Source organism: Epargyreus clarus, unplaced genomic scaffold, assembly GCF_041222505.1.
Source record: "Epargyreus clarus isolate Ecla_fem2 unplaced genomic scaffold, WU_Ecla_fem_2.2 ptg000018l, whole genome shotgun sequence".
Lineage (NCBI taxonomy): Eukaryota > Metazoa > Arthropoda > Insecta > Lepidoptera > Hesperiidae > Epargyreus > Epargyreus clarus.
The window spans coordinates 1,165,192-1,178,051 of NW_027332226.1; the positions used below are offsets into that span (position 1 = coordinate 1,165,192).

The 12,860-nt window shown below is 39.5% G+C and overlaps 1 protein-coding gene across 1 annotated transcript in view; it reads right to left on the reverse strand.

Annotated features, from left to right (window-relative positions):
* LOC140749712 (dynein axonemal heavy chain 2) overlaps positions 1–12,860 on the reverse strand; it is a 70,996-nt gene that overhangs the window by 41,071 nt on the left and 17,065 nt on the right. Inside the window, exons 26-42 of the mRNA XM_073082848.1 lie at positions 12,556–12,826; positions 10,979–11,236; positions 10,076–10,147; positions 9,350–9,493; positions 8,669–8,767; positions 8,184–8,403; positions 7,410–7,572; positions 6,668–6,846; positions 5,741–5,933; positions 5,239–5,380; positions 4,660–4,797; positions 4,024–4,242; positions 3,060–3,303; positions 2,525–2,661; positions 2,120–2,275; positions 1,559–1,761; positions 961–1,146 (exon numbers count right to left, since the gene is read on the reverse strand). Coding sequence (XP_072938949.1) covers positions 961–1,146; positions 1,559–1,761; positions 2,120–2,275; positions 2,525–2,661; positions 3,060–3,303; positions 4,024–4,242; positions 4,660–4,797; positions 5,239–5,380; positions 5,741–5,933; positions 6,668–6,846; positions 7,410–7,572; positions 8,184–8,403; positions 8,669–8,767; positions 9,350–9,493; positions 10,076–10,147; positions 10,979–11,236; positions 12,556–12,826 — 3,024 coding nt within the window. The remainder of the gene's footprint in view (positions 1–960; positions 1,147–1,558; positions 1,762–2,119; positions 2,276–2,524; positions 2,662–3,059; positions 3,304–4,023; positions 4,243–4,659; positions 4,798–5,238; positions 5,381–5,740; positions 5,934–6,667; positions 6,847–7,409; positions 7,573–8,183; positions 8,404–8,668; positions 8,768–9,349; positions 9,494–10,075; positions 10,148–10,978; positions 11,237–12,555; positions 12,827–12,860) is intronic.

Below are 12,860 nucleotides of genomic sequence, written 5' to 3' on the forward strand. Positions count from 1 at the left end.
CTAACATCTTATAAAAAAGACTATTAAACTTGTGTAAGTAAACAATTCAAGGCATACATCAGTACACAACACACATAGTACACACATGTAGTAACACAACTATTTTTGTCATAACAAATCTAGATAAGACTGACAAGTTAGCTTATAGAAGTTAGTCACCGTAGGCCGGACATCTGTAACCTCAGAAGAACCTCCAATGTAACGCCTGCTGCATTCTACTTCAAAATTCGTAAGCTACTAATTAATAATAATTATCGTATGCAAGCAGTCAGCTCCCTTATTCAATGTAAAATAAAACTTCTCACCAGCATATCAAAGCCTTACCCCAAGTGTATTAACAGCTGTTAACACACGTTATACTTATCTGGTTAATGAATACTGCTCCTCTTGTTGCTCATTTTATTCGAAAAATGACTTACAGAGTCCCACTTCAAGCAGATTATAAATTGCGCCGGAAGCATTTACTCAGGTAGGACTTCACCTACTGGGCCTTCTATTTTACATCAGCCGCTTCTCCTAAATTGCCATCATCATCGCCATCATCATCTACGATCATCCTCATCATCACCATCATCGATAATAGTGCTTACAAATTACGACTTTAATGTTCCGACATTAGTTGGAATAATTTATTTTCTCTCATCTGGCATAATATCCTTTTTATATCTTTACTCTCTTCATTGTGAGCACTTTATACCACTTCTGAATATAATAAAAACAATTATTAATCCAGACAAAGTTCTTTATTACTTCCTTTTGTTTTACACTGAAAGAGAATATATGAAAACAACCAAACATCAAATTCAAAAGCGCACCGCGCCTCTCCTCACCGCTATGCCTCACCGCTCACAGATAAAAAATACAGCTCCTCAACTTGCCAGTTACAATATATAGATGAATGTTTGAAAGTTTGTTAAATATGAAATTCTCTGTTAAGTAACACTCCATTTGATATCTCACTTGGGGTTAAACCGCCAGTTGTCAGGCAGCTTGTCCTCCCAGGGCTTGAACTGTCGCAGGCGCTCGTCGAGGAAGTAGTCGTAGACGGTGTCCTTCAGCGGGAACACGCCCTCGTGCTCGCGGACCCAGTTGTCCAGCTTGCGCCGCGGCTCGTCCTCCAGGGTTGAACACACCGACCAGATCATCCTGGGGGAACATACGACGGAAGGGCTGTAAGCTGATCTGATCACAAAATTACGAAATCAAGTATGACATTTATGTCAAGGGGGGAGGGGGAGTAGGGTTTGGTCTCAAAAACATCTTAACCGGGTAAACTAGATACTGTCCACGTACTTATTTATCTACCAAGTAATTGTCTTCGGTTGCACGTTCAAAAACGGATATTTTAAAACTAGACACCACAAAATGAAAAGTACTAAAAATAGCGGAGTAAACAAGTTCATTCACTAAGGATCGACTTTGCATCTTATGAGCTTCAAGTGCGGACTCATAAATGTCCAAATTATAAGAGCTATAAAACGAATGCAAGACTGTTGAAGCTGCAGCCACTTCAGCTGCCGCACCAGGCCTGCTCTCTCCGCAGCTGCGCGTCACTCACGCGAACAGGAAGCGCATCTTGGACAGCCCCTCGTTGTCCTCCTGGTCGGGCTGCGGCGGGGCGGGCGGCGGCGCGGCGCCCAGCAGGCGGCACAGCGCGCGCACGCCGGTCAGCTCCTGGCCGCGCACGCTGGGGCCCTCCGTCAGCTGCAGCCGCTTCAGCTCCAGCACCGGCGTCAGGATGTTCTGGAAGTGACGCCGCAGCTGCCGAACAAAGTGCTATTACATTACTGACACTATTAAGAGAAAATAAGCTGGAGAATGAGAGTGAGTGAGAATGAGCGAAGGAATGAGAATGAAAATGAATAATAAATAACATAAAAGTAGCTGGGTTTAAATCGAAAATCTTAAGCAATCGACCCAGATTCTCATAACCAAAGAGACCGGTTTTAGTAATCCCCCAAACACACACACATACCCACAACCTCCAGTGACATCGTGTCGCCTTTTCTAAGATTATCCAAGCAGAAAAATTCATGCATTACGAAAAAAACACATATGCAGTTTCTGAAATAAGTAAACCAGATGATTAATCATTAAAATGATGTTCAATAGTGCCCACCATCTCCCTGTACTCCACATCGTCGACGGTCTCCAGCCAGGAGTTGACGTACGGCCACCAGCCCCAGTCCTTGTAGTCGTTGTACACCATGCCGTTACGGGACACCGTCGCTGGTGATGCCACTGCCAAGTCTAGCGTTTCTATTAGCAGGGACACCTGGAAATATGCACAAAATCTAAAAAGATGTTCATCACGAAATAACTTATATTCGTAAGCTTGCGACACGTCCGTCTCTCGCCACTACCGAATTAAGACTGATTCGAGGCGAACGGCGGGTTGCAATTTCACATTTATTATACAAACCGCGGGTAGAAATAATAAATCATATTATACTAACTGTGGGTAGAACACCACAAACTCCAAAGAAAAATGTAATCAAGGATCCTCAGAAGCAAGGACACGTACTTGTGGGGGCATAGAAATCCTCTCGCTATTGACTAATGTCAACAGTTTGTTGTCGTCCATCACTGAATTCAAGTTCTCGATCCAAATCGCGTCTACGGGTCCATCGAATACGATCCATTTCTGGTCAGGAGACTCATCTGAAACAGACACAAGGGAAATAAATAGCTTTGTCAAATCGGAGGGGCCAATAAAGCATTATCAATTTGGTCGCGACTCTGAAATTAGTTAGCGAAAAAAGCCCTTCTATTTTACACGATAAACAATGGCTAATCAGAGGTTCGATTCCCCTAAAGCCTCCTGTACACGTTCACGGACATAGGTATTTTAATGATAAGTTGCCACATTTAAAAACACCAGAAAGGTCACAGAAGTTTAATGAAAACAGGAACAGGAACAAAGAGGTTTACAACCTACTTATCTTTGCCGTATTTCCAAGTAAATTAAGAACCTATTATTAAAGCTACTTGAATCTCACTAAGTCGCTTAAGGCATGGCATTCACTGAGTCAATAATACCCATTTAGTAATCTCCTCACCCTGGCAAGTAGTCCTCATGATGGACGACAGCACGCCATCCTTCCACTCGCCGGTGGCCAGGTTGTACTCCCCGTACAGCTCGCCGAGGGTGAGCGCCTTGGGATTAAGGGGATGGATCTGCACGTTCTCGAAGCCGGGCACCTTCTCGTTGTGCAAGCGGCTGATGGTGGCCGCCAGCATCCTCCACGATACCGACTTCGCGGTGTTCGTGTCGCCGAGCAGGATGCTCGAGTGGCGAGAATTCTGGAATCGATAAATGAGCACTTGCTTCATTAGACCAATAGTCAAATCAATCGGTCAAATCCAATCAGTTAAAATCAATTAAAGGGGGGCGAAACTGGCCTGAATTGCTTCGAGAAAATAATGGTACGGCCATGACACCTTTTTTTCGACTTGGCGTGTTGGCTTGGCGTTGGTGTTAATAGCCATCGACCTTATTTTGGCCTACCGCTGTGTATGAATATCTTCTCTGAGATAAACGGATTTTATCATAGTCCGCAATGCTGACCGATTGATTGAGAAGTGCGGAAATGGGATTTTTAGACTTGACACACCTTTAAGTACTTTACTATGTTTTTTTATTCCTTTTTATTTGGAACCACGATACTTTTAAATAAAAAGTAACAGGCCATATCAGAGTTCATTCAGCTGCTCTCAAGAATTTCCTAAAAGACGAACTTTAAGTGTTGGCAGTCATAAACGTCACAAATAGTCACAAAAAATTTAACTTTATAAAATAATAAAATAAAAAATAAAATGACACTCATTGATTCAATCAGTTTTCATTCATTTAATTCAACAATTTCACACGTATCCAATATAAATAACTTCAAATCTCACCTTAGTCTCATACTTCTGTATGACCTTCAACAACGCAGCTCTGACCGCTTACAGGCCGACGATCCTCATCTCAGTTCAAAAATTTTGACACATATCTAAAATGAATAACTGCACGTATCTCACCTTAGTCTCATACGTCTGTATGACCTTCAGCAACGCAGCCTTGACGGGCTGCAGGCCGACGAGCCTCATCTCGGCGGTGATGGCCGTCTCCAGCATCTCGTAGTCCAGCGTGGGCACCTCCACGTCCGGGAAGATGTCCTGCATGATGCCGTCGAACAGCGGCACGTCCTTCGACGTCAGCCGCGCCACGTTCATGTCGCGCATCGCCAGGATCACCATCTAGGATGACGTGATCAGCAAAGTATGAGAAGCGGGGTTTTTTTATAATATAGGAGAAGCAGACGAGCATGCAGTCTACCTGATGGTAAGTGGCTACTGCCGCCCATGGACATCTGTAATCAACCCCAGATAGGATTAGATATTCCTATCTGAGATCGGCCACAGATGCGCCGCTACCCCTGAGGACTAAGCTGGAATGGAAAACCCTTCAAAACAGAACACAGCGCCTAACACTGCTGTTATTACGCAGAAATAGGTAAGGCGGTGGTGCCGCCGGAGTCGAACCACAAAGGGTTCTACCACCTTCAAAATCTTTAAAAGAAATGTGGGGGTGTGGGGGACCTTAGACCCCTCTATTAACAAGGCGCGTTTCGAATTTACTTTTAATAAAATATTTTGGTTTCTAATTTTGATTACCTCCTGTTCAGGTAGATTAGGATAAGCGCGTCTCTTAACGCCGGCGTATCGCAACAGCGCCACCATCGACCGCAGACCGAAGTCGTAGTGGTCCTGCTTGGACAGCTGCTGCATCGCCAGCTGGTATAGTGTGAACACCTGCAAACAACATGATGATAGAAGCTACTCTTATATTAAAATTTTCTTACTTCAAATGTCATATATTATCCTAATTGGCACTAAGGTTTTCTCTCCAAATGAAACGCTTTCGACACATTACTGACCCACTACTACTGCCCAATGCTCGTTAATTAATCAATCTATCCATTGGCCTATCGAAGATCAACAATCGACAACTATTTAACAACAGACCTAGATGCATGTCCGTGTTTCTACTAAACACTGTCAAATCCGATATTTAGTAGGTAAAAGTCGGATAGATTTATTATTAATAAAAGGCTTACATGTTTTTATCGTTGAAGTAATAGATATTTTATTATAGGTCAAACGGAGTACAATTCAGTTGCCATTAGTAGAAACCCGTGCCTAGCAGTAGAACACAATTAAGAAACACAGCAGCCAAACATATTAGTGTATTACCTTCTTAGCGTTGACCTTATAAGCGGTAAAACCGTCAGAAAAGAGCGTATTCTCAGCTATAATGAGCGAGTCTGGCACGCACATGGCTATCGGCCGGAACATAGATTTCAGGTTGTCGGGCAACTCTGTTCGGCCGGCATAACTAGGGAAATATAAATAAAAGTATAAAAGTTACGTACGAGCAGTTACATGCAAATATATAATTCTGAAGTGTTTTTTTTTTCTAAAACTAAGGTTATTTACGCGAAGCCTTCTAATCGGTTGATGATTTACGACTTCGTGTAAATAACCTAAAGATTTTCTTGTATTTTCTTACACAAGATTCTGCAAGACTAAAGAGAAAGCAGAGAACTTTACTGGGAGGATCATAATTAATTAAGGGCGTACAATACAGCTATGTATGGAATATATAAGGCCTTTCCTATTTACTTTTGTTAACAAATATCTGAGGCTGCAAGAATCACTCTACATGAACTGTCCCTCAAGCTTCTCCCAAACTAACCCAGGGTTCATCGTGATGAAGATACCGCAGTTGCCATCCAGCTTGATGTCACAACCCTCGAAGATGAACCGCTTCTGCTTCAGCGAGAGCGCCAGCAGCACGGCCAGGATCTGCTGCGCCACCACCGACAGCACCTCGATGTTGATGCGGTTGAACTCGTCGAAGCAACCCCAACAACCACTTTGGGATATACCTGGGTAAGCGATCGCAAAATATCTCTTGAGGATTAAACTAATAGTTTCTAGATTCTGAATAGTAGAAAACTGATACAATAATTAAAAAAGAAATTTTCGACACAAATCAGGTGCATTTATGGATGTGTATTAAATGACAAGCTTGACGAAGGAAGAATGATTTGAGAACTTCTATATTTGTATGGCGTCAAGCCGATCTGAAAGACTAGCTCTATGTCATTATATTGAAATTCAATTTTGTGAAAAAGCTGAGAACTTTCAGACTCATCAGAAATTACGCTGATGATGATGCTGTATGAAGCAATCTTAAGTAGTACACAAGAAAATAAAAATCATAAGTACTTTAACTATGTCTTTATGTAACGTAGAACTTTATCGCGTATCTATTTTCCGCCTAGGTCTACGTCATAAAATTACGTTTCAATCAATAGTTGTTTGCAGAATAACACACTTCCTACACTCACAGCCCTACACTAGGACTCCCTGTGTCGTGGGTGCCATGGACACATACATAGACAAATACACAAACACCCAGACCCAGAAACAGAAATCTAAATTCATCATTTAGATATCTGTCTGGCCGAGGATCGAACTCGGGACCCTCTGCGCGTCAGACCGGTATGGTAACCGCTTCGCCACGCGGGTCGTCAAAACCTACAGATTTAATTTAGGCAATCAATAGCATTAGGTGGAAGTAAACTGATAGAACCAGACAGAACAGAAGATCACGAACCAGCGAAACATTTAGCCATGGACTTGTAATCAAGTCCGTCCGAGCAGTTGGTGACCACCACCCATCTGGCCAGCGCGCGGCCGAGGTCCTTGGTGGTCTCAGTCTTGCCGGTACCGGCCGGGCCCTGAGGGCTGCCCCCGCGGAACAGGTGCAGTGCCGTCGTTAGGGTTATATAGCAGCTGTTGATGTAACATTACAATCAGTTTTTTCACTCATAGAAGCTAAGCTGAGACTTATGAGCTACGAGCTGAAACCTTACTAGGCGACATGTGAGCCTTGCTGCCAATGGGCATCTGTGACTAACTAAACATAATTAAGTTTATCAAAGATGCGTTGCCTTTTCCAAAAACGAACATAATACACTCTTTAAAGTAAATAAGGCAGATTTACTTTATTATTATTTAAGGCAGATTTATCACAGCCATCAAACAAGAACACAAACACACTCGTTTTTCTTTCTATACTGTTTCCTATGAATCAATACGTATGATTCATAGGAAGCAATATGAAATATGAATCAATCGTAAGTATAGCAGAAATACTGTCATAAACGTTAATAAGCTTTCCATCAACTACTCTAAGGGTTTGTTTAAATTTTAGTATGCATCTCTGATTTTTGGCTAGCACCACTTGGCCAGCGTTAACTATGACTTAATCCTTCTCAATCTGAGTGCTCAGCAGTGGGACAGTGGTGGGTTGTTGATGATGATGATGATGAATTCGTAGACATAAACAATTTTACCGATCAGTAAGCGGAGTGATGACTAGCCGTCCGGAATTCCCAATGTACTCATAAGTGTATATGGAGTTGGTGTTAGTTTGTCGGATGTAGCAGTCCTCGCGCTCCCGGTCCCAGTAGAACTTCAGCTGCGAGAACCATTCGAACGAAGTCACGTTCATGCAACCTGGGAAGTGGGGTCGTACTCAAAACTACGATTCAAGACTTGAAAACACTATATCTTATACTTAGAATAATTATTTCATTGATCTAGAATTCTAAATTATCTTGATGATAAATCTGAATGATGATAAAGTTTGGCAAAGCTCTTGTCTTGAATTAAGTAGATTTTTTTATATATTCAAGAACATTACACGGTTACGATTCTTTATGTTATGTTGTGTCATTTTATACATCATCATCATTATACATCATTTTTTTTCCATTAATGTGACGTGGGTCTCGATTATGTCCCCGGAATAACTTACAGGATGCTAAAAGAAATTTAAAGTTCTACTTATTTCTGAGTTCTACGATCTACAAGCTCTACTGCTACTAAATGCAGATACTTTGTGATCTGCTAACGCATTTCCATCATCTATAATATTCATATTAGAATTGTCTCTTCGACTTCCGTCTTTATTCAACTATTATACTTCTAAGCTTCATACAATTACTAACCCATATTATACATCCTCCTATCTAGTGACTCTTTACTTATTTCCTAGTGCAACATCATCTACAGCATACTAATTAGAATTTTGTACATTAAATTTCAATGTTTACAACATGACCAACCCATCTTATACATCCTATCCACAGTATCCCTCGAGTGTATCTCAATGACGCAAAGCGCGTTGACTTTACAGCGCAGAATCTTGCCGATCTCCTTGCGCGACATCATCTGCAGCGTGCTGAGGATCAGGTTCTGCTTCTTGCGCAGCTTCTTTAGCGGCTTCTTCTCCTTCATGATCTCGCAGCGGCACAGCGTGCGGGTGCAGTCGGAGGTCCATTGGATCTTAGTTTTAAAAGTTATCAGTTATAGGATTCGAATTGGTTATGTTGCTACAAAAGAGCATTTCAATTTGACATCTTTTTTATAAACTTATCAAATACCGTAACAAAATGTAAAAGCTAAAATTACAATATTTTGAACAGTTGGGGAAGGACACTGCTAAAGCCACCATGTTATACTACTCCTATGTACTACTTTATATTTTTCCATTTTTGTATATAGGTATGTGCATATGTATTGCGCGCTAAGAACTATAGTAATATCGCACCTTACTGCAAGTGATTCCTAGTTGGCCAGGCCAGTCGTTAATCCACTGCTCTCTTTGGTACCGACACTTCCTCAGCGCAGCGCGAGTCAGTATAAGTTGCTACAAATTATACCACATTACATTTTTCAAGAATTTTTTTTTTGGTTCCTTCTTAAGGCTTTTTCCTTATAAAGGGTGAACTCGATGTATAAATGTAAACCTATTTCTGCCTCATAACAACAGTGGTAAGGAAGACATACTTTTCCGAGGCGTTCCAGCTTAGTCCTCAGGAGTAGCGGCGCACCTGTGGCCGACTCCAGGTAGATTCCTATCTGGGGGTGATCACAGATGTCCATGGGCTACAGTAGCCACTTACCATCAGGTGGACTGCATGCTCGTCTGCTACTCCCATATTAAAAAAAAATGAAATAGAGAAAATTTTTGTACCACCCTCTTACATAAGCAATATAATCTGGCGGTATTTAGTGTGGATTACAATCAACAGGAAAACCTACAGCCTCATAGAGATGTGTTTACAGACACCTTTTCTTACATTTACCTACACTTCTATATCAATATCCGATAACTAGGTAAGTCCTATATAGGAATATTTTAAATCTGTATGACGCATCCAGTGGGTTGTAACTTTGAAGATCAGTTTTTTGACTATTTTTTATTTGCAGTAAAAAAATTTAAACTAACCTCTCTCAACACAACCCTCATTGTATGCTCAAGACCTAGGAGCCACACTTCCGCTGGCCCATCCAGTACCAGGTTATACTTCCACTCTATACACTCCCCATCATCAGACATCATTGCCTTAGCTACCGGCAGTCCTATTGCATTCTGCAAATATTATTATGTATTAGAAAAACTGACAGCAAACTATCATAATATAACAATTCATCTAATTAAATTACTTTTTTGAGATATACACCTAATATACTTATATTAGCAAGCTACAACCTGAAATAATAAACACAGAATAGTGGACTCCATATTTCCAAATATTTGTAGTGATGCAACATATGCATAGTACAGACATATTCATTTTAGAGGCTTATAAGAAAAGATATAATTATACAAAAAATAATTTATTTATTATATCAATAAGTAATAATCTAGTATTACATAGTTAAAATACAAAAGTAAAATAACATGACAACTTTATGACAGTATTTTACACAATATCACATTTATTTTCAGCATCATCAATATCATCATTTATTATCACACTGCCATACATCAATAGTACATTAACTAAACTATTATAAATGTATACTATTATGTTAATCACATGATTTCAATATCCTTAATATGTAATGTCTTTAGATCAATTAACAACTATCTCCCAGATAGTTTGCGTGGCAGAGAGAGTAGCACTTTGTAGACAGCCTTCTTATCTTGCTCCGTCCGACAAGACAGCACCATGTGGAGGTAGTTGTCTAACAACGATTGAGCTTTCGAGCTTGGATGGTTCATCAGGAGGATTAGTAGTGCCTGAAATCAAGATAAAACTTAACTTACAACCTAACTTACATGGGTATGAAAGTACACAGATATTAAAACTATCAAATTCAGATAAACTAAGGTCGTTTGTCCACCGCACCGTGACCGAGCCGATTCCAAGTACGAGATTATTTTGGGGCCTATTTTAATATATCGTGACGGCGATAGTTTGGCCACCGCGACCGATATCGGCGGTTTATTTTGTTCCAGCTTTCACACGTGTGACAACAGTGTATGGACAAGTTCCAATGTTTTTTATATTGCAGACACATAGGCCCATCCAAATCTCAGTGCCGATCTAGCGGTCACGCGGATCTACTCGAAATATCGGCGGCCGGGATGACGGTGCTCGAGTGACGGACGAGCGGTGGACAAGCTGCTATAGTAAATGTATGTACGCTACTTCAGCACCGTCATTAATTATCGGTATCGGCTCGGTGAAGGTGGCGGTGGACAAACAGCGTAAGTGTTACTTCAAGGGAGTAAAAAAATTATCAATGCTTATATACTGTTTTTATCAGTAAATAAGCTTATAAAAAATTTTAATGGTAGATGTTGTTACAAACACTCTGGTCAAGAAAAGATTAAATAGATCAAACAAATTATTTGAATTACGACTAATTTATTACAGTATATTTGTGTATTATTCATTCATCACCTTCTAAATGTCCATAGACTTAAAAGGAGGAATTTGCCATGGTCACAGTGCATGGTTATAAAAGTTATTCCTCCTCAAAAAGGGGTTTTATACCTAAAATAGCTTCAACTACATCTATGGAAAGAGGGAGAGATGCTTTAGTACCATCACTCAAAATATCTTACCCTAACATAAATACCAAGCTCATCTAGTTTTTCAGTCTTATGTTCCCATATGGGCGACTTCTTCAACAAGAAGAGCAATTTGTCCCAATCATGGGAGTATATGGCCCGGCTCAGAGCCATCTGGTACTGGTTCCTCCACTTCTTCTCCCTGAAGTCACAGTCCGACATGCTGCGGTCCATCTGCAGGTGGAGGAGGTTCCGCTTACATCTCCTATCTGGCTCTGGTACTGGGTTGTCTATGAAATTCATTACCCTTTTCTGAAAGTAGTTTCAAAGATGGTTGTACTTAAATAATTTATTAAACATTTTATTATACCACACATGTATTATGTGTATAGTCCGTGCAAAACTGCTAGTCAGGTCTGAATATAGAAATGAATCGCGTCGCCATAGGAAATTGTAAGACCTGCTCGCAACAACTTCAGAGCGGACTAGCAGTTTGGCGCGGATTATACAATAAATAGTAATCCAGACGTCTCTCAGCTAAGGGACACATGCTCAGTAGTGGCAGATTAAAAAGATTACCGCGATAAAATAAAGTATAACCAAAGTATCAAAAGTAGGTTTTCACGCCAAATTGGACGTATTTGCCAGACGCTTAATTAAAACTTATTGATTGGTTGTTACACGTTCTATCTCCCACAACTAAGTGGAGAATACGTGGAGTATAGTGGTATCATTATTTACAACATAGATTAGTAAAGATACTTCGCCGCCTTGAAATTGAATGAAGCCGCAAATGGCTTATTATAGTAAGTTCTTTTTTTGAATTCTTGACAAATAAAAACATTTTTAGAGAAAATTTACGAATAAATAACTAATACTGCGTAATTTACATGATAATTAAATAATTTATAATAATAATTTCAAATATTTTAGGGACATTTAGGCACGGAGACGTTTCAAAACTTTTTTACGCAACTATTTCAATTCTCAAAACTGGGTACATTTTCTTGTTAGGAGTGAGTAATCTTTACTAATCTATGATTTACAACATAAAATACAGCAAGTAACCAAAAACATCACATGGCACAGTATTGTACACTCACCATAGTCGTCATTGGAACGAATTGACATTTTGCTATATCTTCTTCACTTAGCATTATAGTGTCTTCTTTATTCAATAACTAAAATAACTTTATTAACAGTATTCAATCAATACTTTTCAATTTTGTTGAACATGCACTTATTTTGAATTTTCTGCGAAGCGCGAACTCAATGACAATATTGACAATTGATTTGATTTTGACAGTTTTTATTCTTGACGTACAAAAATGTGTTACCCGTTTATAGAAACAAAATTCTACTATGTAAATAATAAAACGGTACCAGATTTTTCATTGCTCATGTTAATTTTATATTTAACGCGGTATTATAACCAGCCTAAAAAAAATATGTTAAATCGAATAGTTTAAAGTACTTTTTTGAAAAAAAAAAAGAAAAAGTAATGTATAATAAAATTATGTTAATAGTTTTCTCTTTTGTGTGTGTGTGCCTATATCAATTAGTATTTATTTTGTTGCATTCTTACGCGATTATTTTATACAGTTAGAAATAAGAAAATGAAACAATTTTACCTTGTCTATTCTTATCTTGTTTACATTATCAAACAATTTTTTCAGATGGACTTGTATCAGTTGAGGTTTTTTAGAGTTACCAAGTATTTCTAGTAAATCATCATTGGAAATGAAATAAAATCTCGGAAACAATTGTCTTTTTGTTTCAAGATACTTTTCAAGGGCTCTTAAAATTCCATCCAAATTATCCACCATCTTGTTCAACTTGTTAAAAAGATACGGTGATGGTTTATACAGGCATGCTTCTATTGCATTTGCTCCAGCAAACATACTGTTAAAATCAGAAATAATTGATAATATTATCT